At 22.4% G+C, this 25,134-nt stretch overlaps 15 protein-coding genes across 15 annotated transcripts in view, besides 2 other annotated features; 7 read left to right on the forward strand and 8 right to left on the reverse strand.

The window, feature by feature from the left end:
* The window catches only part of EHI_079070 (uncharacterized protein), a gene marked incomplete at both ends in the record, with an annotated part of 3,973 nt that extends 2,259 nt beyond the window's left edge, over positions 1 to 1,714 (reverse strand). The window contains 2 exons of the mRNA XM_649822.2: positions 1 to 15; positions 305 to 1,714. The exon at positions 1 to 15 is cut by the window's left edge and continues 2,259 nt beyond it. Of these exons, the coding sequence (XP_654914.2) occupies positions 1 to 15; positions 305 to 1,714 (1,425 nt within the window). The remainder of the gene's footprint in view (positions 16 to 304) is intronic.
* A 250-nt stretch (positions 1,715 to 1,964) lies between these two features.
* Positions 1,965 to 3,029, reverse strand: EHI_079180 (uncharacterized protein; the record flags this gene model as incomplete). The annotated part of the gene is made up of 1 exon (XM_649828.1): positions 1,965 to 3,029. The coding sequence occupies one exon, from the start codon at positions 3,027 to 3,029 to the stop codon at positions 1,965 to 1,967; it is 1,065 nt and encodes a 354-aa protein (XP_654920.1).
* A 212-nt stretch (positions 3,030 to 3,241) lies between these two features.
* On the forward strand, positions 3,242 to 3,776 carry EHI_079190 (60S ribosomal protein L18, putative; the record flags this gene model as incomplete). Its single annotated transcript, XM_650932.2, has 1 exon — positions 3,242 to 3,776. The coding sequence occupies one exon, from the start codon at positions 3,242 to 3,244 to the stop codon at positions 3,746 to 3,748; it is 507 nt and encodes a 168-aa protein (XP_656024.1). The 3' UTR covers positions 3,749 to 3,776.
* A 92-nt stretch (positions 3,777 to 3,868) lies between these two features.
* On the reverse strand, positions 3,869 to 5,692 carry EHI_079200 (uncharacterized protein; the record flags this gene model as incomplete). Its single annotated transcript, XM_649826.2, has 1 exon — positions 3,869 to 5,692. The coding sequence occupies one exon, from the start codon at positions 5,690 to 5,692 to the stop codon at positions 3,869 to 3,871; it is 1,824 nt and encodes a 607-aa protein (XP_654918.2).
* A 615-nt stretch (positions 5,693 to 6,307) lies between these two features.
* Positions 6,308 to 6,480: a repeat region.
* Positions 6,481 to 6,557: 77 nt separating this feature from the next.
* Positions 6,558 to 6,750: a repeat region.
* A 1,833-nt stretch (positions 6,751 to 8,583) lies between these two features.
* Positions 8,584 to 8,961, reverse strand: EHI_079210 (uncharacterized protein; the record flags this gene model as incomplete). Its single annotated transcript, XM_649825.2, has 1 exon — positions 8,584 to 8,961. One exon carries the CDS (start codon positions 8,959 to 8,961, stop codon positions 8,584 to 8,586), a length of 378 nt encoding a protein of 125 aa, XP_654917.2.
* Positions 8,962 to 9,132: 171 nt separating this feature from the next.
* On the reverse strand, positions 9,133 to 11,160 carry EHI_079220 (inositol polyphosphate 5-phosphatase, putative; the record flags this gene model as incomplete). The annotated part of the gene is made up of 1 exon (XM_646004.2): positions 9,133 to 11,160. One exon carries the CDS (start codon positions 11,158 to 11,160, stop codon positions 9,133 to 9,135), a length of 2,028 nt encoding a protein of 675 aa, XP_651096.2.
* Positions 11,161 to 11,311: 151 nt separating this feature from the next.
* On the forward strand, positions 11,312 to 12,017 carry EHI_079230 (Rab family GTPase; the record flags this gene model as incomplete). The annotated part of the gene is made up of 3 exons (XM_646003.2): positions 11,312 to 11,419; positions 11,465 to 11,745; positions 11,798 to 12,017. 3 exons carry the CDS (start codon positions 11,312 to 11,314, stop codon positions 12,015 to 12,017), a joined length of 609 nt encoding a protein of 202 aa, XP_651095.2.
* A 58-nt stretch (positions 12,018 to 12,075) lies between these two features.
* EHI_079240 (uncharacterized protein) lies at positions 12,076 to 12,690 on the forward strand (the record flags this gene model as incomplete). The annotated part of the gene is made up of 1 exon (XM_646002.1): positions 12,076 to 12,690. The coding sequence occupies one exon, from the start codon at positions 12,076 to 12,078 to the stop codon at positions 12,688 to 12,690; it is 615 nt and encodes a 204-aa protein (XP_651094.1).
* A 128-nt stretch (positions 12,691 to 12,818) lies between these two features.
* EHI_079250 (uncharacterized protein) lies at positions 12,819 to 14,544 on the forward strand (the record flags this gene model as incomplete). The annotated part of the gene is made up of 5 exons (XM_646001.1): positions 12,819 to 12,947; positions 13,099 to 13,371; positions 13,423 to 13,809; positions 13,860 to 14,269; positions 14,319 to 14,544. 5 exons carry the CDS (start codon positions 12,819 to 12,821, stop codon positions 14,542 to 14,544), a joined length of 1,425 nt encoding a protein of 474 aa, XP_651093.1.
* A 99-nt stretch (positions 14,545 to 14,643) lies between these two features.
* Positions 14,644 to 15,579, forward strand: EHI_079260 (dual specificity protein phosphatase, putative; the record flags this gene model as incomplete). The annotated part of the gene is made up of 1 exon (XM_646000.1): positions 14,644 to 15,579. One exon carries the CDS (start codon positions 14,644 to 14,646, stop codon positions 15,577 to 15,579), a length of 936 nt encoding a protein of 311 aa, XP_651092.1.
* Positions 15,580 to 15,614: 35 nt separating this feature from the next.
* On the reverse strand, positions 15,615 to 16,291 carry EHI_079270 (uncharacterized protein; the record flags this gene model as incomplete). Its single annotated transcript, XM_645999.1, has 2 exons — positions 15,615 to 15,848; positions 15,902 to 16,291. The coding sequence occupies 2 exons, from the start codon at positions 16,289 to 16,291 to the stop codon at positions 15,615 to 15,617; spliced, it is 624 nt and encodes a 207-aa protein (XP_651091.1).
* Positions 16,292 to 16,594: 303 nt separating this feature from the next.
* Positions 16,595 to 18,042, forward strand: EHI_079280 (uncharacterized protein; the record flags this gene model as incomplete). The annotated part of the gene is made up of 4 exons (XM_645997.2): positions 16,595 to 16,747; positions 16,811 to 17,119; positions 17,187 to 17,290; positions 17,382 to 18,042. The coding sequence occupies 4 exons, from the start codon at positions 16,595 to 16,597 to the stop codon at positions 18,040 to 18,042; spliced, it is 1,227 nt and encodes a 408-aa protein (XP_651089.2).
* A 169-nt stretch (positions 18,043 to 18,211) lies between these two features.
* On the reverse strand, positions 18,212 to 19,135 carry EHI_079290 (EF-hand calcium-binding domain containing protein; the record flags this gene model as incomplete). Its single annotated transcript, XM_645996.1, has 1 exon — positions 18,212 to 19,135. The coding sequence occupies one exon, from the start codon at positions 19,133 to 19,135 to the stop codon at positions 18,212 to 18,214; it is 924 nt and encodes a 307-aa protein (XP_651088.1).
* Positions 19,136 to 20,083: 948 nt separating this feature from the next.
* On the forward strand, positions 20,084 to 22,060 carry EHI_079300 (long-chain-fatty-acid--CoA ligase, putative; the record flags this gene model as incomplete). Its single annotated transcript, XM_645995.1, has 1 exon — positions 20,084 to 22,060. One exon carries the CDS (start codon positions 20,084 to 20,086, stop codon positions 22,058 to 22,060), a length of 1,977 nt encoding a protein of 658 aa, XP_651087.1.
* A 566-nt stretch (positions 22,061 to 22,626) lies between these two features.
* EHI_079310 (uncharacterized protein) lies at positions 22,627 to 24,202 on the reverse strand (the record flags this gene model as incomplete). The annotated part of the gene is made up of 5 exons (XM_645994.2): positions 22,627 to 22,959; positions 23,017 to 23,302; positions 23,380 to 23,483; positions 23,537 to 23,848; positions 23,897 to 24,202. 5 exons carry the CDS (start codon positions 24,200 to 24,202, stop codon positions 22,627 to 22,629), a joined length of 1,341 nt encoding a protein of 446 aa, XP_651086.2.
* Positions 24,203 to 25,134: the final 932 nt, after the last annotated feature.

The raw sequence follows: 25,134 nt of genomic DNA on the forward strand, positions 1-25,134 counted from the left end.
AAGAAAAACATTGTTCTATTATATTATTTAATAATATGTTTGGAATTAAATCTATTAAAGATTGAAATAAAAGAATTTTTGTTGTAATTTCCATATTTCCCATAAATATTAAAACAATTTCTTTTGCTGTAATAACTTTTTCAATATGAATTGATTGAACAATTTTTGGAGTAAAAATATTAGTAAATTCTTTCAAGAAAATAAGTTGTTGATTTAAAGTTAATTTAGAAGGAAGAGAAAAAAGTCTAATTAAAGCATGATGAATATTATCATTATTTAAAGTCATATTAAGAATAGAACTTACTAATTTAATATGTTCATTAATAACAGTATCATTTCCTTTTTGAATAACAATTTCTAATTGATCAAATATAAAAGTAAAAAAATGACGATTTAAACACCATTCATTAACTTTTATATCTTTAACCATTAATCCAAATAATAATTTAATAACATTTGTAATATTTGATGGTTCAATTAAAGATAAAAGATGAATACATTTTGTTAAATAATCATCTTCAATAAATAAATCAGAAAATTTACATGTTGCAATTTCAATAATTGGATAAAACAAATAATCACTAAAAACATCTAATAATTCTATTTGTATAAATGGTGTTTTATTATTTAATGTATCAATTTTTTTTAAAATATTTCCTTCACTTTTTAATGGACTTTTAGTTACTCCCACATTTAAAACTAATCGTGGAATAACATTATTTATTATTTGTCTATTAAATTCTATTTCATAATCAAACCAATCAATATTATTAATATCATTAAATTCATACACATCAAACATCCATTGAAACCCAGTAATTTTACCAATTAAAGAAGTTCCAGGAATACCTTTAATATAACCTAAATAAAGAAGAATAGTTTCTTTAAATAATGGATAATTAATAGGAAATACTTGTTGTTGATTATTAAGTTGAACAATAAATCTATTATTATTATGATAAATATTTAATGAATACCATTGATTTTTTTGTATAATAAATTGTGTATCATATTCTCTTGTAAATGAAATTCCTGAATATAATTGTTGTGTTCTTTTTCCAGTAGTTTCACATTTAATAACTAAATGTTTATTTGAACCTTCAATAGCACAAGTTAATTTATACATCGTTGCATTAATTGAAAAAATTACTGGAAATGAATCATCTGTCATTGTTTCAATAAAAAAATTTGTTTTAATTGCATATGAATATTCTGGAAATATTGGTAATTGAATAACAAGTGAAATCCCTGTATTCATACCATTTAACTGATAATAACTTATAGGTTCATTATTAATACTTTCAATTAAATATCCTGTTAAATAAGAACTTTGAATTCTATTTAATTTTTCATATAATTTAAATATTAATTCCATTATTTCACTATTTAAATAATATTGAAGTAATTGTACAATAATTCTAATAATAATTTTTGCTATTTCATCATTATTTATTTGAGGTACTTTCTCTATAAAAAATATTAAAATTTCTTTTTTTAAATATTCAATATTTATTGAAATTTTCATTAACGTTTCTATTATTTCAATTCTTTCTTTATTTTCTAAATTTTCTTTTATTATTTCCATCCAATTCTCTTTTATTATTTCTATCCAATTCTCTTTTAATTGATAATAATAACTGTTAATTGGAATGTCTTTATTATATTCATTTACACACAATAAATTTATTATCTGTGTTGGTTCTAATTTATTCATATCTTTCTTTATTTTTAAGTTTATCTTCTTTTTTATAAACAAAAATGAATTTTAAAAGAAGGTTGAAAATAATTCATTCAAAGAGAAGTTAGTTATTACTTATTTTTTATTTGTTTTAATTTGTTTTCTATTTGTTTTTTTTTTTTTGAAACAATAAATTGGTAATTAAACAAAAATTTTTTTGAATCAAAAAAATAACTTTTTGTATATGTAAAAAACTTTCAATGACATTATGTATTAGAATTTATATTCATTCTGAATGATAGACATGAAATATAAAATAATCTAATAAACTAAATAAAGCAAAAACCCCTCCTATAATTCCACAAATACTTGTTAATAAATGTCCAAAGGAATTTTTTTCTTCAAAATATAATACCTCAATTGATGAAATGTCATATATAACAAATACTCCTGGAATTCCTTGTTCAGGTGATTTTAAACTACCAGGTCTATAATGTTCAGTAACACTATAACCATTTGTATGAATTACTTTATTGTCAAGTGAAGTATATGTCATAGGAACTACTTGAACGAAATATTGGTACATTGAATTATTTGTTCTATCAACTTTAACAATTCCATCCATTGGATTAATCATTCCTGGAAATGAATCTCCAAATGATAAAAAGTTCCATGTATGAGTTAAGTTAATTCCTCCTGAAATCCAATCAACTGAATGAATATGTTCTTGTGTTAACTGTTGACTACTTCCTGGTGCAATATGGAAATTACCACTAGCTCTATTAACAAAAACAGTTCCAGAAATTCTACATCCTTCTCCATTATAAAATGTTGTCATTTTATGAATATTCCTTATTTCACATTGTGGTGATCCTTTAGGAACTTCTTTGTTTAATTTTTGATAAGACTCTGTTAATTCTTCACAAGTAAAACAACATTTATCTTTATCACTTTCATTATTACAAGGAGGACATTCAGTTCCGTACACTGTTTTAGCAAATTTTTTTTTACTTATCTCATCTTCATTGACAAGATTTAATCTTTCTTTTTTGATATTTTTTGATATATCAATTATAACTTCTCCGGTAGTATCTAAGACATCAACTGATGAAAAAGAACATGCTGAATGAGGAAAAGTAATATCAAAATTAATTGGTAATTTTTTATTTTTTGATTCATCGACTCGAAGAACTGGTTTTTTTCGAATAGTAAAATAGTCATTAAGTTCAGATGAAAACATCCAAATCATAGTAATAATACATACTATTGATAGTAATCCTCCTATCCAATGTTTTACTCTATTATTACTATTAATTTTTGGATATGCATCAAATCGTTTGATATTCTGCATGAAAGGTTTTTTAAACTTATTTTATAAATTTTATTACAGTTTTAATTTTTGATATTTATTTGTGTTATTCAAAAATAATAATAAATATAATTAAAAAATAATAAAATAATAATAATATTTACTACATTAAAAAAATGAAAGAAAAATAAAAAATTCCTTTTAAGAATTTTAAAGATTATAAACCCTAGAACTGTTTACATAATTAGCAAGGAATGGCTATTGATCTTGATAGACATCACGTTCGTAAACACGTTTCAAAAACCGCTCGTGGAAATAATGCTTATATGAAACTTCTTGTAAGATTATATGGATTCCTTGCTAGAAGAACCCAATCAAAATTTGCTAAGACTATTTTACACAGACTTTGCTTAAGTCGTGTTAACAGACCAATTGTCTCAACCAGTAAATTGGCTTGTCTTATGAAAAAACATCCAGAAGAAACTGCAGTTTGTGTCAATACTGTTACTTATGATAGTAGATATCCAGTTCCAAAAATGAACGTTTGTGCTCTTAAATTCACTAAAACTGCTGAAGCTGCTATTACTAAAGCTGGTGGAAAATGTTTAAGATTTGATGAACTTGCTCTTAAGGCACCAACTGGAAGAAAGACTGTCCTTATTAGAGGAAAGAGAAATGTCAGAGAAGCACTCAAACACTTCGGTAAAGTTTGTGCTAAGAAGAACCCAGCAAAACAATATAAGGGAAAACAAACTAAATGAGAAAGTTAATTGATCTTGTTATGACTAAATAATATTTTACTCCATTACTTTTACTTAATTAATAATGATAATTTATAAAAATAAGTTTCAATTAATAAGAAATAAAGAAGTAAAATTATACTACACATCAGAATGATATATGTATTGTTTAATATCATCATCTAAATCACTTGAGCTTGAGGAGGTATCATCAGATAATAAATAAAGTCCTTTGTTTGGTGATTTTGATCCAAATAATCTTTTTTGATTAGTTGTTCGTGATTTAGAACGAGGAGGATTTTTATTCATTTTAGGAGAACACAAAAGAAATACTTTCGTTTTGTAAAGTAAAGTGATTTTCTTTTGATTGAGTTGAGTGATGTTAGAAAGAATAGAAACACAACTACAACATTTATTTAATGGAGAAAGTATTTTTAACTTTTGTGTTAATAAATCAAATCCAATACATTCCACATTTTGGTAATGAAGAATAATTCTATTTAATAATGGACATTCAATAGTAGGAATAGTAATATGACTTAATACTAAAAATAATTTTGATACCAAAAAATTGCCTCTTAGTATTAAAGAATTACAACAAAGTATAATTGATTTGGGTTTTGGTTTAATACCTACTGAAGTAAAATAATGTTGTAATTGTGTTTGATCATAATGAGGGAATAAAACAGTTGTTTTCTTTGAAGAAGAAGATAAAGATAAATCTTTAATAGAGATAATATTACTAAGATCTAATTTATCAAAATCACCATCAATTGAGAGACATTTTATTGTTTTTATAACATCAAAATTTTTAAATAATATTTTTCCTTTTTTATTGGTAATATTAATATAATTTAAATGAGAGTTAAATGTAATAGTTATAATTGGTGAAGATGAATTAATTAATAAACTTGTTAATGAGTTATTGTTAGAACAATCCATTGAACTAACAACTCCAGAAATATTAAGTTGTTTAAGAAGATTTAAATCTAATAATGAACCAAGTCTGGCATTATAATTCATTGTTTTTATAAAACATGATTCAACAGAAGAAGGAAGACATATTTTCTTTTGTTTAATTTTTGTTTGTTGTTTAATCAAAGGTCCATAATTTGAATTAACATAAAAAGAATTTAAATGAGATAATTCTTTTAAATTATTAACCCAAAGAGTGTTTCCATTTAAAGAACATGATTGTAATGAATTAGGAAGTGTTAATTTTAAATGTTTTCCAGAAGAAATATTTAATTGAAAATGAGTTAATACTTCAAAACAAGTTAAATCAAGAAAGTTAATTGTATTTTGATTAATAATAAGTATTAATTGAGTCATTTTTATATTACATAATTCCCATAATGAATTATCATTAAATATATCAAATTGTTTTTCAATATTATTAATTTGATTTTCTTCAAAAGAATTAGAATAACTTTTGAAATAATTTGGAATATTTTTTTCATTTTCATCATTAAATATATCATAAGAAAATAATTTTAAATTGGAAATATAAAATAATTGTTCAGCAAAATAAGAACTAATAAGAGAAATACTAATCGTATTAAATCTTTGACAAAAATGAAGTAATGAATTAATTTCATATTCATTTAGTTTTTCTTTATGATAAATAACAATTTTTTTTATTTTGTTTTTTTTATTAATTGAACTAAAGGAAAGTAATTTACCATGAAAATGATATATTATAATTCTTTGAACATTTTTTAATAAATGTAAACGAATAATATCATTTACTTCTATTCTTATTTCAATTATTTTGTCATAATATTGACTATTAATTAAATTAATAGTTGTTAAAACATTTATTTCAAACCAATAAATTTGTTTGAAAAATATTTCATTAATTTCTGTTTGATATTCTACTAGATTTCCTCTAAATGTTTGAATTTGATTAAAATATTTTGAAATAAATGAAATATCAAGAAATATTAATGGTGGATTAATTTTCATCATTTTTATAGCTTTTTCACATTTCTTTGAAATAAATGGAAGAAAACTAATTGTTTGTTTTTTGTTAATAAAGAGAAAAACGTTACATAAGTAAATAGTCTCGAGTGTCGACATTTAATAAGACTGTATAATATTATTTACACTAAGATTTATTTAAAAAGTTTTTGTAATTAAAAAAATTCTTTAAGATTTTCTAAAAAAAACTTTCTTTTTTTGTTATTTTATTTTGGCTTATTCATTTTGTTTAAATTTCTCTTTTTTTTTTCATTAATGAATGATCCAAATATAATATTAAATTAAAGAATTAGTTGTTAATATATTTGTTATTTATTCATTGATTAATGGATATTAATCACATTATACATTATTATAATGAGTAATTTCATTGTTTTAATTCTTTTATATTCTTGTTTTTTTTTTCATTCTTCTTTCTAATTATTTCTTCTTTGTTAATTTCATCAATTTAAATATCATTTCATTATTTCTTATTTTATGTTAAATGAACGTTTCATTACTACTGTACTCTTATTATTTCTAAATTCATTTAATATTAACATCATTTATATCATTTTCTTTTGTTATTATTTTTTCATACTTTGTTACTTCAAACCGAATGTGACAAGTCTGAAACACCACCATACACCACAATTAATAAAGTTCACTATTTGACTTTCATTATTATTATCATTTGGTTGTTACAGTATCTTTGAATATGAAATACATTAGATAATGTTACAAAAGGTGTACCAATTTATTATGGTTGAATATTACTTATTGTAATATAAGAAATGTGATGTATTAATAAAGAAATTAAGAAATAAATATGAAGGTATTAACCAAGAAAAATGCTATATTAAAGTGTGGTTAAGATTAAAATGAAATTAATCATAATAATATAGTGGTAAAGAAACACTCTCTTCTCTCTGTCATAATGTAAGGAAATTAAATTTATTAAAATTACGTCATAAATATTACGTCATAAATCAAACTAAAGAATAAAAGAAGGCATAAGTGAAGAAGTTTGAGAATATATTAGTATGAATGAATAAATATAAAAATAAACATGAAAATGGTATTATTTCACTGATTCTAATTCATAATTTTTATTTAATTTTATCAACATTTTTTATTTATTTTATTTTAACAAAAAAATAATGAAATAAAATATACTAATTGATTTTATAATGCCTCAATTTAATTCAGATATTTATTACAAAAATTTATATGAATTAAATACTATGAAATTATTAATAAAAAAAATGATAATTAGTAATTGAAAGAAATCTATTCATTTTAAATAGCATTAACCATCAAATAATTGTGATTCTGTAAAATATAATAAATGAATAATGATATAAAATGAAGAATAACAAGTTGTCTAAAAGATCAAATTAATGAACATAAAAATAATAGTATTGTCATAATCTTTTCAAATTGTAATATCAATAAAAATTATCACATATTTATAACCAAAAACGAGTTAAATGAAGAATGTTTAAATATAATATATGATGAATAAAATACATATTGTATTATCATTAATAATCAATATATCACATTTAATAATATTGAATACAAATAAACGATAATATGATAAATGATTAAAACCAAATAAAAAATTAACAATATTCTTTAATGAAGAAAATGAATATTAATTATGAAATAATAACTGAAAAAATGAATATTATTTAACAGATATTCTTTATTCTACTCAATGAAATATTAAAACAAATGATGAGAAAATAATAAATTTAAACTTAGATAATAGAATATTATTAATTAATAATAATATAATCAAATCGTACAATAATGAATTAAAAAATATGAGAATAATAATTTCATTAACCCCGGCATTGTAGTACACTGTGAAGCATTTGATTATCCATTTCTCTCTTTAACATAATTTAACAGTACACCATATTCATAAATAAATGTCATGAAGTGAGTATATTCGTTGCTTTAATAATAAATAAAATTATTTAATATATCATCAATAAATGAATAATAAAACGAAAAAGAATAGAAATACTGATAAAGACAAAATCATGATAAAAAGAGAAAACAATAAGAAGAAAAAAAAAGAAAAAAAACTAAGAAAGAGTGAAGAAAATACATAAAGAAAAGTATAGAAATAAAAATCAACTCAAAAAGAAGAATATGAATCAAGAGAAGATAAAATAAATAAATTGATAAGTGATATAGAAGTATTGAATAAAAAAGAAAAACAACAATGAATAAGAATATAAACAAATAACAATAAACATAATAATGTAAAATTTTAACATAACTTCACAGTACATTAATAATTGGTGTTTGTAAGTTAATTCTAATTGTAGTTTCTGTTTATTTTATTATTTTACATAGCCTTTGTTATATATTGATGTGATAATTGAAGAAAAGCAAAAAAAGAACCAAAATATCTGTTATTTTCTTAATTATACTTTATTAATTAGAATTACCTATACAACCACCATCACACGATTATAGTAATAAATACTTATACATAAATACTCATACTAAAATTGATTTTTCAAAGTTATTTTTGACTTTATTTGGTTTTAAAACAATTAGAACCAATTAAACACACAACGCATTTATAACAACCACAAACTAATAGAATGTATATGACTTTTGTTGAATTATGCATATAAAATAAAAGTTTGTTTCACATATGAATTAAGTGAAGATTATATTATTTATCATAACAATCTAATAACAGATTATTTATAATAACATTCTTTATATAATTGAAAATTATCAAAGAATAAGACTTCACAATAATCTCATTTATGATTTATACAATAAAAATGAAACGACTATCATTCAGAACATAGTTTATAATTATGTCATTAATAAAACAAAGAATATAAAAGATAATTTCAATAATCAATTCAATCAAGAAATGAATTTATGAATGTTATTAGCATATTAGAACCAACTTGAAGAAAACAATTCCATCCAATCATTGTAGTTGATTGATTCCAATAAGGTATGATTGATGATGATACAGATGATATGATTTCAATTCCAATTTTATTTTTCTTTGTTTTCTTAATAAATAATGTGTTTAAAGAATTTACCATGTAATGATTCAATATAGATAATAAGGAGTAATTAATTGAGTATTGGAGTGGATTATAAATCCATCTTTGATATTTATTCTTTGTTTGATCATCAAAAATTGCCATAATTATTCCATATGTAGAGTTTTGAAAGAGACATTCAGGAATAATAGAAATAGAAGAAAGAAATGAATTGGTTCCAACCATAATATGATTTGTATTTAAATGGTGATAATGGTTAACAAAAGTAATGATGAATTTATTTGTAGTAATCATTAATTTATTACTATTTTTCAAGTTCTTTTAAAAAAAAAAAGAAAAAATGGTAAATGAAATTATTAAAGAATCTTAAAGATAATATTCTTCTTCAAAATACATTTAATTAGTTTCTACCATTTCTTTCTCAACTGATCGAACACTTTGTGCATATGTAGCTATTTCATTTGTTATTTCTGAAAACTCATTCATTTCAAGTTTTCTATTTACTAATGCCTGACTAAAATATGAAAGTACTTCATTTAAAGTAAGATTAAGAGGAGATACTTTTGAGATATCTTTACATAACGAACAAATAACACGCACTAATACATTGTTTTCTGGTTCAATAATATTATCAGTTACTTCTTTATCTTCAGAAATGAATATTGTTGGAGTAAATATTCCTCCCATTGCCTGAATATAAAGAACAAAAGCTTCTGATAAAACACAAATATTATATTTATCAAGTTCTTCCATTGAATCAACACTATGAAAGACTGATTCATACAATTCAAAACGTTCAATTGTAGGAAGAGTAGTAAATATTTTAGGATCTTCTTTATGTTTATTTAATGCATTAATAAATAATACTATTTCTTTAGGTAATAATGTTTTTTTAATTGATGTAGTCGAAGATGAAATAATAAATGGGTCTGGGTGTTGAAGAAGTTGTTTAGGAGATAAACCAAAAGAAGTTTGTGAAATTTTAAAGATAATTTCAACAAAAAATACACCACCATCTTGAATCATTATTTGCATTATAAAATCATTTCCTATTTTTCTTATTAAATGAATATTTTCTGCAGTCATAGTAATTGATATTGAAATATTTATTTTTTGTTTAATAGGAATATCACCTTTTATAATATTTGTTTCAATAAATATTGGATTAATTTCTTCTCCTTTTTTTGTTGAAATATAAATAATATTAAAAGAAGCTGGAATCCTTCCAGTATTAGTAATTTCAATAGATGAATGAATAGTTTTATATGGAACTATTTCTCCACATTGAATTTTTTTTGTTGATAATTCACATGTTGGTACAAGTGCATTACTAATATAATTTGAAAGTTCAAGAACTTCTTCCCATGAATTTTTTAATAATGAAGTATTAATTTTTCTTGGTTTAATAATTGCTATACATCTAACAGGAAGATGATCTGAATAACATATTTCAAGTCTTTCATATTTATGAATTGATAATTGATATGCTTGATATACTCTAAACATAACTCTATCACACCATGCTGGAAGTCGTTTCCAATCATAATTCTTTGTTCCTTTTTCAAATTTATATGTTGGTAGAAATGTGATTGGTGCTTCAATAAATCCTCCAAATGCACTTGAACGTGCAACTGAGTTAGTAAGTTGATCTGTTGTAATTAATTGAATTGGATCATTTAAATATTTTTTAATTTGTTCTTCAGTTGCATTTAATCTATAATTAAAGTCACCAAGCCAAATTTCATAGTCATGACTCTTTGGTGGTATTGGAAATTGAAATTGATTTCTTGCAGTTGTATAACATTCATCACATTTATCAGGTCCCATATTAGCTGAAAAATGTGCTCCTACAAATAAAACTCTACATACTCCTATTCTACAAGATACTCCAATTGCTCCTTTATTTGCCATTCCTAATGTACCTAATGAAACAGTTGAAACAGAAATATCATTAATTTCATTTTTCATTATTTGTTTAATAAAAATAAACATAGCTAAACCTCCATGTTGTTGTGAAAAAATACATTCATATGTTTTTGGTGGTAAAGAAAGTTCTATTAATGATTGCCATCTTAAACATAATTCAGATTGTCCAAATGTCATAACCCCACTTATTGACATATCTATTTCTTCTAAACAAATAACAAATAAATCTGCATCATTAAATAAATCTTCAAGTTTTACTGTTGATGGATTACTTTCTGCTACATTCCATGTTATTAATGTTGTTTTAATTTGTGTTATTTCTGTATAATTAAACCATCTTTGTTTCATTTTATTGTTAAACCATTGTTCTGGTTGTTCATAAAATTGAACATAATCATTTTCTGTAATCTTTTTAATTTCATCAGGTCTTAATGGATTAACACGTATTGGTAATTCAAACTTCGTTGGATCAACATAACTTGGAAGAGAAAAAGACATAAAATAAATCTTTAAGATTTCAAGTTCTTTTTTGTGATAAAGTTTTGATTTATTTTTTCATTTTTTTGAGATTCATTACAATCTCATCAGATACAAATCTTATACTCATTTATCATTATTTAAGCACGAAAAATATATCTGAAAAGAGGTTATGGATCCTCTTATTAGAAAGAAAGTTGCTTTTATTGGTGATGCTACAGTTGGGAAAACTTCTTTAATATCAAGATTTATGTATGATGAATTTTATGACAATTATAATGTTTGTTCAATTTGAAAATATACTTCTGTAAGATTAATAAAGTAGGTTACTGTTGGAACTGACTTCCATTCTAAAATCATAACTACAAATCAAAAACTACGTCTTAGACTTCAATTACTTGACATTGGTAGTTCAATGAAACATCATTCAATTGTGTCATCATATGTTAGTAATGTTAATGTTTGTGTTTTAGTCTATGATATTACAAATCAAGAAAGCTTTGTTAGTGTACAACAATGGTTTAAAGAATTACAAGATATTACACTAACAAGAACAATTCAATTTTATCTTGTTGGAAATAAAATTGATTTATCTTCACAAGAAAGGTTTCTTTAAAATAGTATTATTTTTTTTATGAAAGAAATAATAATTTAATAGTGTTTCAATTGTACAAGCTAAGTCATTTGCTGATAGTAATAATATGAAATTTATTTGTACAAGTGCATTATCATCTATGAATGTTTCATCATTATTTTCAATGATTTCTGATGGAATAATTGATAATGAATTATTACAACAAGGATTAGATGCAGAAATGTTTGAAGAAGAAAAGAGATGGGGATGTTTAGTATCTTCATGTTCATTTTTCCATTTTTAATTAAATTTTTAAGAAATAAAAAGAACTGTTATTCCATAATTTCATAAGAAGAATAAAAATGATAGCTGACAACTCTGATATTAAATTAAGAGTACTAAAAGAATTTTCAAGTTATAAATGGTCGAGAACATTATATTATTCTGAAATAACAACATGTCCTGAAGTTTCAGCAATTAAAACTTGTGAAATTAAAATAAGACCAACTACTAAAACAAATCCATCACTTTTAAAATATGAATTTATGTGGACATTTAGTAGTGATGATTCTGATTTTATAGAAATTGTATATTCACCAATTGGAAATATAGAAGAAGGTGGACATGACATAACAGTAAATACTCCTTGTTTGTTATTTAATCATTTACAAATTATTCAAATATTAATTGAACTAGTAGAAGAAGGATGGGCAAACATTGTTCCAGGACCTAACATGAATTCTATTGGAGAATGTACATTAGTTATGTATTTAACTACCAAAAGTGATGTATCAAATCCCCCATATGATACAAGAACCCTTCATTTTAAGTTTGATAAACCAAATGTTATTAAAAATGAAAAAACAATAAGTGTTATTATTATGGAAATGAGCTCAACAAAAAAAAGTTATATGAAAACTGGTACTATGATATCATTAGGAAAAGATATTGATGGATCTTCTTCATTTATTGAATAATACATTTCTTCACATAGTTTCTTTTTATATAAGAAGATTGAATCTGAAACATTTCATAAAACAAAAAGAATGAGAAAAAATCTTTTAACTACCTTGAAAAATCAGAACTTAAAAATCAAATTTTATTAATGTCAATGGAATATACTGAAATTAAACAAATTATTTCAGAGAAAGATATATTATATACCATTAAAAGTTGTTTTATTGGAGATTCATCAACAATTGAAGATAGAAAAGTATTGATGTGGAATTGTTTTGTTTGTTTTTTATGAATTAATGAAAAATATAAAATATAATTTACCATTTATAGAATAATAAACAACAAAAAATGCCAGAAGATTTATCACAAAATGTTTGTTTTATTTATATTTTTAGATAGATAAAAGAATAAAAGTATTAAGTATTAAGTTAGCTCTAGTATTAAATATTAAAGGAAAGATTGGAAGAGTTACTCTGGAAAATTATGATAATTTTGTTAATAGAAATAGTAGTTATTTTCCATTTAAAAATGTTACTATTGCTGTTGTAGTGTTTAATTCTCAAGATGACTCATATAAAAATATAAAAAATTGGCATGGAGAAGTATCAAGATATTGTGGATCTTATGATATTCTTCAAACAATCATTGTTGGAATGTTTCCAGATGAAACATATCATCAAAATTTACCAGAAAATATTCAAGTTTTGTTTTAATTTATAAGAATAAAAGAAATAGAATGATTAATTATGTAGATGGCGATATCAAGTATTCCGAATTCAAAGTTTTTTTATTATTACCCAAGTGGTACTGATGAATTTAGGAAAGTCTTTTTCAGTACAGTTGTCAAAATAAGAGAATTATTATTTTCAGATGAAAAGTTAAACGAGATTCAAAGTATGAAACAAAAACGAACAGTCGTTCAAAAAAAAATAATAGCACCACAAGTAACATCAACTATTTCTTCTTCAATGAATAGAAAATTAAAATTAGCTTCTAGAAATGAAGATGAATTGGTTATTTTATTAAAAGCAATTGTTTTAGGAGATGAAAGTGTATCAAATTCATGTCATCGTATTACTCAACATATTCTTGGATTACCAGAAGCTATTGGAGATGATATTTATGAATATGTTTGGATAGTTCTTTTTTATTTGAAAAATAAAGAAAAAGAAAAGAAATAACAAAATAGCCACAACATCTAATTCAAAAAGAAAATATGACAATTAGACTTAGAATGGATGTTTATAATCATAATATTCCTTCTGGGAAATCATATACTCCATATTTTAATACATTGATATCAATTATTGTATTTAGATATGATGATAAAGAATCATTCAAAAATGTAGTGAATTGGTATCAAGAAACACAAAGATATTCTAATTTACAATCAAATCATTATTTTATTGTAGGATGTCAATATAATGATACTGAACAAATTATAAAAGATCAAGACACTGAAAATTTATTGAATTATATTTCTAAACAAAAAGAAATTCAATTCTTTAAAGTTACAGGAAGTAATTGGGATGATTTAACTAATAAATTCTTTTCTTTCGTTGATGATGTTTGTAGAATTGAATTTTCTAAAGAATTCTTGTTTGTTATTCATTATATTTAAATATAAAATGAAGATTAATGATTATAGAGAGCAGTGTGCTAGTTTAACGAAAAACACAAAACATACACTTACTTTAGATAACACACAACATACTAATGATAGAAATAAACAATATCGACCATTTATTTTAGATGAAGAAAATTCAAATATTGAAAGAGATGAAGAGTCAGGATCATTATTAGGAAGAGAGAGAAATGAAGAGCCAATGGAATTTGAATATTCAACTGATTCATGTTGTTGCATTCTTTTTTAAATGAATTTTATTCATCAATTTTTTTCGGGATTTTACTTTAAAAAAAAAAATAAAAGAAAATAATTAAAAAAAAAACTGATTAACATTTTTTAAAGGGGAATGAGCAAACAGTCTACTATCCTTCAATTCTTTAAGGCAACAACACAAATTAATGAAAATAAAAATATAGAAGAAAAGAAGCCGAGACAACAAAAGAAGAAGAAGGTTGAAATTAAAAAAGGAATGGGACTTGAGAGATTTTTTAGAATTACTACTGATATGTCACCAGCTGCAATAGAAAGAAGAGAACGAATTAAACAACAAATGGCAGAACAATTAAAAAAATTAAATGCAGCTAAAGAAGAACAAATAAGAAAAATGAAAGAAAAAAGAGAAATAAAAAAGAAAAAAAGAAAAGAAAATGAAAGAAATTTAGAAGAAGAAGAAGAAAATGAGAGACGATATAGAAATATAACATATAATGAAAATGATTTTGGAATTGAAATATGTAAAAATGTATATTTAGGGTCAGCAGCAGCAGGAGCAAATATTGAATGGTTAGAAGAAGTTGGGATTAATTATATTGTCAATTGTACACCTGATGTTATGTGTTTTTATAATAGTAAAGAAAATCCTGATTTTAATTTAAATGATTTTCCAGGAATTACAGAAAAGGAATATTTAAGAATTGCAATAAATGATGCAGATGATGAAGATATTTCAAAATTCTTTAATCAATCATTTGAATTTATTGAAAAAGCAATTAAACTTAAACAAAAAGTACTTGTTCATTGTTTATTAGGAAGAAGTCGTTCAGCAACAATAGTTACAGCATTTATAATGAAAAAATATAAAATTAAATTAAATGATGTATTAGAATTATTTGAATTAAGAAATTATGAAACAAATATTAATGATGGATTTACGTCTCAATTATTACAATTACAAAGTAAATTATTTAATGAACCAATAAATATGAGAAGAACAAGAAGAATAACTTCACAAAATTCAGAACATTTAGATATAGTGAATAACATAATAAATGAATTAAATTAATTGTGATATATAACTATTTTTTATTTTTATTTATTTTATATTATTAATAACAAAATAAAAGATAGTATAACAATTATTAATGGTTGTACTCCATTTACATCACGATCTGTTTTATCACATTGAACAGGAATTAATGATGATGGTGGATTAATAAACACTTCTTTAGAAACACGAGAAACATCAAAATCTCTAAGTAAAATTCTAGTAGAATTTTTTCTAATAGTAAAAACATTCCACCAAACATATTTTTTGTTATTTGTATCAGCGATCTAAAAGAAAATGAATAAAATGAATAATTTCATTTAAATAAAATAAAACAAACATTATTAATAATATACTTTTGTTGTGTTAATCCATGACTTGTATAAAATGATACTTCAACTATTGGTAATCCTCCATATAAAGGTGCTCCTTTATGTTGATAAATCCATACTTCATATACTCCTTGTGGTAAATCATTTGAAAAACGAAGAATACTGTTTTTATAATCATACGTTATTGTTCTTGTTATATCAGGTACTGATTCACTTGGATAAACTGAACATTCAGGTGTAGTTCTTGAAACAAGGCAACACGCTGTATTCACATTAAAATCATATTGAAATTCATTGGGATTAGAATATGTTAAACGTGCTTCAAGAGTTGTTTCTGTAAGAGAATAAGATGCTTTTGTAATAACAAAATAAAAATATAAAATACTAAAAGTTATCATTTCTTTTAAATTTGATATTTTTTAGTTTCAAATTTTTAAATAAAAATAATTTAATTTTTGAAACTAAAAAATAATTTTTATTTAGTTTTTCTTTGAAAATAATACAATTCTTATACCAAAAAAATAAAAATAAAAAAAAAAAAACAAAAAAAAAAGAAAGAATAATAACAAAAATAATTGTTATAAAAAAAACTTTTTTATCCTTTTGGATATTTGCGAAAAAAAAAAAAATATTTATTATTCCTTCGATTGAGTAACAAACTTTATGCTATTTAAAAAGAAAAGAACTTAACTAACTTCAATATGAAAAACCTTATTAAAAAAACACAAACACCAAGATTAAGAATAAGTAAACAAAGTAAAAGTAGTCATAAATCATCAAGTAAAATGGATTCATCAATATCAATGTCAATATCAGAGAATGATGAATTAGATTTAGAAGATGTTTGGGTAGAAGTTTGTTATAAATAAAAAAGAAAGAATTAATAAAAAACAAAAACAAAAAGTTTATTATTATAGAGTCTGACGTCATTAAGTCCAGAAATAACAAGTGCAGTACTTAATTACATTTTAAGACCAAGTTTAGATGAACAAGAAAAAACAAGAAATACAATGGTTTTACTTTCTTTTTATAATGCATGTAATAAAATTCCAGAACTTATTGATTTTTGTGTTGAAAGAGATTATTATTGGAAATTAGATAATGTTTCAAAATATTCACCATATTCAACTATTCTTTCATCTGTTATTAATGTGTCGTATCAAAATTTTTTTATTGAAATTCATCAACAATTAATGAAACGAGGAGCAAAAATGAAAGGAATAATTGTTTGTTTTTATTTTATTTAATTTTAATAAAGAAATTAAAGAAATAAACATAAAATAATAAAATTAGTTAGATGAAGAAAAGAAGAGTAGTTCTGATAAAGAATTAAAAAAAGTAAAAGAATTTTTAGCAAATTTTATGGAAATATGGATGGATTATAAAGATATTCCATAGTTTGTTATATATAAATATAAAAATATAAAAATATATTTTATTATTTTTGTTCTTTCAAAATAATTAATAAATATATATTAATTATTATAGTTTAGTTATGTGTATTTGGTCAAAAACACAGGACTTTCTTATTTCTAAAGGGGTAGATCAAAGTAAAATAGATATGGTTATGATACAATTATGTTTTCTTTTACCATTTAATTGTTTTGCTTCATTATTTACTACAGATATAGAAAGTACTGAAATTATATTATTTTTTAGTAAATTAATGAATTCTTTATTATCAACAGTTGAAACTCATTCTTATTGGAAAAATTGGATAAAAACAAATTCAAAAGATTTAACAGAGAAAATAGTAAATTATATTAGAAATAAAAAAGGAATGGAAATTGAAAGAGATAAAATAACTATTTCATCAACTTATGAACCAACAGCAGTTATTTATATGCTTAATAATGATTGGCGTCAATTAAAAGATTATTTATCACCAGAAGGATATAAAATGATTGAAATTCATATGACAGAAGAAACTAATTTAAAAAAAAGAGCGTTATTAATTATTAGAGAATTAAATAATTTAAGAGTAAGTACTTTTAATGAAAATCAAATGTATCTTCAAAAAATGTCTGAAATGAAAATGAGAATGAAAGATCTTCAAGAAGAAAGAAGATATTTAAGACAAATTCTTTATCCAGAAGAAAGTGAAACAATATCTATTGAAGAAGATAAAGATTTATCTACTCATTCTTAATTTAAAAAAAAAGAAGTAAAACAATAAAATACAAATTTAAACAAATGAACAAAAAAAAGGAAATATTTTATTACAAATAATTGAATTACATCATTTTTTTATAAAGAAATTATGTAAATTGTTTTATCTTTGTTTTTTTTTTGTTCTAATATATTCTTTTTATTATTCTTTAAGAATATAAATATTTAAATACTTCAAAATCAATAACACCTCCACATTGTTTCATAATATTCCTTACTGTTTCTTGAGTTTCAAAAGGAGTATGAAGAATATTAAAATATCTTTCCATTTCCATTCTATCAATTAAACCACTACCATCAATATCAACTAATTCATATAAAACCATTAACATATGATCTTTTGTAATTTCACCACCTTTTGAAAAATCAAATAAATGATTTAAAGCAAGACAATATTTAACAAATTCAACAAGATTTAATTCATTATCACCGTCTGAATCTAATAATTTTATAACAATTGTAAAAAAATCTCTCATATTTTCAGGAACTGTAAAAATACGTGAAATGTGATACATAATTTCTTGAATATCAATTTTACCATTTTGATTTAAATCTATTTCTTTAAAAACATTTATATATTTTGGACAATATTCCATTATATATCCATCTGGTGATATAAAACATTTTGTAAATAATTGTTCATTACATTTATTAGAATTTATATTTCTTAAACTTGTTTCAATAAATACTTGTTGTTGTGGATCTTTTATTTTTCTACTCCAATTTAATATTTGTTCTGTTGTTATTTCTCCTTTTTTATTTGTTTTAAAACATCTAAAATATAACTTTAATTTTTCAGTTTCAGGAAATGGAATTTGAATATTTGTATAATTCATTTTTTGACATATTTTAATATTTTGTGCTATTTGAATAATTTTAAAAAACTGTTTAAATTCTTTACATGTTATTTTATTGTCATTGTTTGAATCTATTATTAATAATACATTTTCTTCAAATTCTTTAAATTCTTTTTCTTCTATTTCATAATGAACTCCTTTTAATGCTTCTTCAATTGTTATTAATTCATCTTTATCTTTGTCTATTTCTTTAAAAACATTTGTTGGACTTATCATCTTCTTTTTGTTTCTTTTTAAAGTTCTTTTCATTTTTTTTTTTTGATTCTTCATTTATTCTATTTAAATTCCCTTTTTTTGGAGTTATTTAGTTTAATCACTTCTTTCTTTATTTTGATTTTAGTATAGTTCATCATTTTTTACAACAAAAAATTTTTTGAATTTCTTATTTATAAATTCCATCAAAAAATGGTTTTTGTTTGTTCAGTTATTTCTTTGTTGATTTATATTTTTCTTCTTGAATTTATGAGAAGAATAATTTTCTTCTTTGAACTATCTACGTAATGCATTCTTCTTTATATAACCATCTTGTTTATAACTAAGATATAACATAAAGTATGAGAATCAGTGTATTTAATTCTTTCAAAATAATTTGTTAGTTTGTTTTCAAATTTTTGATTATAATACAACCAAAAATGGAGTTTTGGTATTAAAGAAAAAAATAATACATACTATACAATTGATAATACCAATGCTAGAAAGTATTTTATAATTAATGAATTTAACTGAAAAAAAGAAACATTTTAAATTATATAGAAATTTATGATTTATTAAAACATTTAAGTATTATTTGAATTTAATAAATATTCTATTTAAATAATAGATTTTTGTACCACTTTTTTGGTTTTGTTGAAATTAAAAAAAAATATATTTAAAAAGAAGAGATGGTGATGAATTTATGATAGAATGAAACAAACTATTTGTATAAAAAAATATGAAAGAGGAGTGATGAATTTAAACATCGATTAAACTGAAGTAATAACTATTAATGGCAAAGTAATTCTTATGGTATTTAATATAGTTTATTATTCAATTTATCAAAAAAAAATATTCCATATGGAGTTTTTATAAGAGTATAAAGGTCGTTGACAAAAGTGACAAGATAAAGAATCTTCTAATATATTAGAAGAGATATTTAAACTTGAATTAATTAAGTCTCATTCACAAATGAAAAAACAAAGTTATGACTCAACTTTTACCAAAAAAGAAGGAAATAAATTTTATTTTCTTAATCAAACAGAACATTGGAGTGCAGGAGAAAAAGATGATATAGAATATATGACACAACATACCACATATGAAGTTATTAAAAGAAGATGTGAAAAGAATCCAGAAAATGATTTTTTTGGATATAGAAAGAGAGAAGGTAAAAAATATATTGGAGAATATATTTGGTTAAAAAATAAAGAAGTTCTTGAAATGACTGATTCACTTGCAAGTGGAATAATGAATAAATATCATCTTAAAAAAGGAGATTCATGTGGTATTATTAGTGGAAATAGATATGAATGGTATCTCACACAATTTGCTCTTCAAAGACATGGAATTATTCCAGTTCCTTTATATACAACTCTTGGTAAAGAAGCTATTGATTATATTATTTCAACTTTATCTATAACATTAGTATTTTGTACATTTTCTGATACTGTAGCAGAGATGTGTGAAAGAAATCCTAAAATAACACTTGTATGTTTTGATACTTTTGAAGATATTATGAATCATATTAATCCAAGTATCTCTTATGTTACATTTGATAGGTTAATTAAAGAAGGAAAATCTAATTTAATTGAACCTCAATTACCAACAATGGATGATACATTTTCAATAATTTTTACTTCAGGTACATCAGGAATTCCAAAAGGTGCAGTTCATTCATTTAATAGTGCAAGTTATGGTTCTTGTACAATAAATAGTGCAGAATTATTTAAAGATAGTCCAATGAAAGAACAAACATATTTTTCATATTTACCATCAGCACATGTTCTTGATCAAGAAGTAACTCATGGATTTATTTATGGTGGTGGTAGAATTGGTTTTATTTCAGGAGGAATTCCAACATTAATAGAAGATTTAAGTAAATGTCAACCAACATTTTTTATTGCTGTTCCTCGAGTTTTACAAAAGATTTATGATAAATTTAATGAAACATATAATCAACTTGGATATTTTTCACAAACATTGTTTAATATTGGATATTATTATAAATTAAATGCTGTCAAAAATAAAAGTTGGAATTATATTAATTGGGATAATATTGTTTTTTATAAAATTCATCAAGTATTTGGTGGTAAATTAAAATATATTTTAAATGGAGGTGCTCCATTAACTGAAGAATTGTATGAGTGGTTAAGAGTATGTTCTGGTGCTATTATTCTTCAAGGATATGGATTAACTGAAACATTTGGTGGAATATGTTGTTCTCTTCCATATATGACAGATTTAAATATATTAAACGTTGGTTCATGTGGTCCAAATGTAGAAATAAGATTAGTAAGTGTACCAGAGATGAATTATACAATTGATGATGAATATCCATCTGGAGAAATTGAAATACGAAGTAAACAAAATTTTATTTGTTATTATAAAAATGAAGAAGCAACAAAAGCAGCAATAAATGATGATGGATTTTTTGCTACTGGAGATATTGGAAAAGTGTGTCCTGATGGTTCTTTAGCTATTATTGATAGAAAAAAGAATTTGTTTAAATTAGCACAAGGAGAATATATAGCAGTTGAACCATTAGAAAATAAGTATTGTGCTATGCCTCTTATTTCTCAGTGTTTTATTTATGGTGAAAGTTCTGATGTTTTTATTACTGCAATAATTGTATTAGATTTTGATGAACTTAAACGTATAGCTTCGAGTATTACTACAGAATCTGAAAAAGATTCTTTATTAAATATTCATTATTTAAATAAAATTGATATTAAAAAGAAAATCCTTCAAATTATTCAAAATTATATTAAAACACAACATGTCCCTGGATATGAAATTATTAAAAATGTTTATTTTGAAACAGAACATTTTTCAACAGAAAACGATTTAATGACTCCTTCATTTAAATTAAAACGACCTCAACTAAAAAGAAAATATTTAACTATTCTTAAACAACTTAGAACTGAAATACAAAACAATCTTATTTAAATTCAATTAATTTTTTTTATAAAACTTATGTCATTTCCTTTTTATAAAGACTCTTAAGTAATATGTCTATTGTCTTTCTTTCTAATCAACCAATAAATTACTTGATATGAAAAAAAAAACAAATAAAATTCTAATAATATCTAGAATATATGAATTTGTTTATTATTAAATAATCCAAAAAAAATAGTCAAGTGATTGATATTTAATATATTTATAATTAATTCATATACGTTGTATTAGAATCTTTCTTTTATATTACACATAGATACATAATAAAGATTCAAATAATATTACTAAAAAAATACAATATGATAATTATTTATATGAAAAACTACACTTATATATTTTTTATACTAAAGAAATGAAATAAAATAAATAAAATTTGATTAAATAAAATTATTTTTTTTAAAAAAAGAATGAAAGAAAAATAGAAATAGAAGTAATAATAATAAAAAAAAATAAAATTACAATAAAAGAAATATTAAAGAATGATAATAAAAGGTAAATTCAAAGTAATATTTGTACAGAGCAATTATTCATCTTTTAAAATAATTAAGTTTTAATACTTACTCATCATCAGTGATACCAAGTAATTGTTTTAAATATCTTCTTTCTTCTTGAAGATCTTTCATTCTCATTTTCATTTCAGACATTTTTTGAAGATACATTTGATTTTCATTAAAAGAGTTAATTCTTAAATTATCAATTTCATGAACTAATGTCATTATTGTTGATTTCATTATATAATTTGGATCTTTAAAACTAATGATTATTTCAAATGAATATTTAGAAGTATATTCTTTTAATGATTCCCATTCTTCATTTAATGTATAGTCAATTGGAATAATAATAGCATTTTCTGGATTAAATAAAATTCTTTTTTTATCAAAACAAAGCCACTAATTTTATTTAGTCATTTACTTTTGTTTTTTATTAATTAAATAAACTTTACAAACACTTTTCTTATGAACATGAAGTATCATTTCATTCATTAAGTCTTGACAATTCTTTTGTAACCAACAGTTCCAGTATGTACCACTTGTTGTACCATCAATAAGAGTATTAAATAATTTTGATATTGTCATTAATGTTTGAAAATGTTCTGGTGATTCTTTAGCAAGTAATGTAATTAATGAATTAAATGGAATTTTAAATACATATCTAATCATTGTTTTAATTAAGTATTGTTTACATTTAAGTGTAAATAAATAATACATTGTATAATAAGTAAATTGTATAACACTAAATAATAAATTTTAATTTCTTACATTTAGATTTGTATTTATTTTATGAACAAAATAATATTTTCCTAAACAAACTTTGGAATAGTCTTAGCATTAACAATTGATGTAATTATTTCACTTAATGTTTCTTTAAATTTTTTCATTGCTTTATTTGAGTCTTCTCCTTCAATATCATCAAGCTAATTTATTAATATTTAATAAATGTTTTATTTAATACAATAACTTAACAAACATTATAATTTTTTAATTTTGAACATTTCTTAAATATACTCGATGATATTTCCGTCTGTAAATATTTACCTGAAAGAGAAAATAAGATTGAGAAAAATGATGAAAAGGCAGTATTGTTATTTGTTAAATCTTCACAACGAGCTGTAATTTCTCTTAACACAATGTAATTTATAAAATTTGCTAATTTATTAATATCACTATAATACGTTAAAATAGAAAGTACATTAGATTCCCGAGTAGGATCATCTAATTCTTTTCTAATTAAATATTCAATAATACTAGACGGTGTATCGCTTTGAAAATTTGATAATAACTACCCCATAAATATTTTCTTAATAACATTTTTTTTTAAAAAACAAACTTCTTTCCAAAATTCTATTTCTTCTTCTTGTAAAGGAAATAAAGAACAATCTAATTCCCCAGTTTTTTTAAACTGTGGAGAGGTATTTCTTGGGCTAGTACTTGATGACCGAGGGCTTTTAATAAATCCATATAACCCTTTATCTCGAATTGATTTTTCAAGTTTTTCTATTTTATTTATCTTCTTTGGATCTGTAAATAATCTTCTATTTCTTGGAGTTGATTTAGGGACAGAATCAACTACTTCAGGTTCATTGATAATATTTAATTTTCCAATACGGAGTTTTGGTGATTTTGAATTACTCATTATTTTCTAATAATTTAGAGTTTTCTCTTTAAATCTAAACTCAGCAACTCATTTATTTTTCTTTTTTTAACTTCTTTTTGAAAAGTCCAATTTCTATGTGAGAGACAGAATCTTCTATTCAACTACTCTGGAGATAAACTATTTTTGATTAATTCTATGTTATAATATTTCTTTTTACAATATCTCTTTAACAAGAAAATCTTATGTTATTGTTTTTGACTATTTTTTTGTTTTTTTTCATTCATTGTTTCTTTTCAATAAAGTTTTTCATTAAAAATGTTTTTTTATGCCATCATTGTTCTATGGGTAAATGACAGAAAATACTATTTGAAATAACGGCGTTTATGAATGAGAAAATCCCCTACACAAGTCAATAGTGTAATATAAATAAAGTACAACAAATAAAAAGACATAAACATAAATTAAATTGAAGGTATACTAATTAAAGACATTAAAAACCTTGGTGACAAAATGTTAACAAAGAAGTAATGCATAAAGGAATTGTGTATAAAATAATGAGATAAAGTTATAAAGAGTTGTATGAGGAAAAAATCTCTGAAAAAAAATAATTGGAAGAAATACTCAACATAAGTTATTCATTTAGAATTAAAGATTATAATTATAATGTTTTATTATACTATTAATTAATTATGAGTATAAGATAAGATTTGATTTATAAGTTTGATAATGGATAAAGATATTAATTTTTGTAAAGTATTTATTTTAGACAAACAAAGTATCTGTTTGTTTTCAATTATATTCTTTAATACTTTGGTTTAAAATTGATTTTATTTTAACAACAAAATATGAATAACATTAATCAACAATTCATTATCTATTTCAAATTCACAAGGAGTTGTTTTATTATTAAAATATGATATGTAATTGTAAAAATAATTATTTCATAGATTATCTTTCAATTAAGAACAAAT

The sequence above is a fragment of the Entamoeba histolytica genome, genomic scaffold, assembly GCF_000208925.1.
Source record: "Entamoeba histolytica HM-1:IMSS scf_1104750517505 genomic scaffold, whole genome shotgun sequence".
Taxonomy (NCBI): Eukaryota; Evosea; order Mastigamoebida; family Endamoebidae; genus Entamoeba; species Entamoeba histolytica.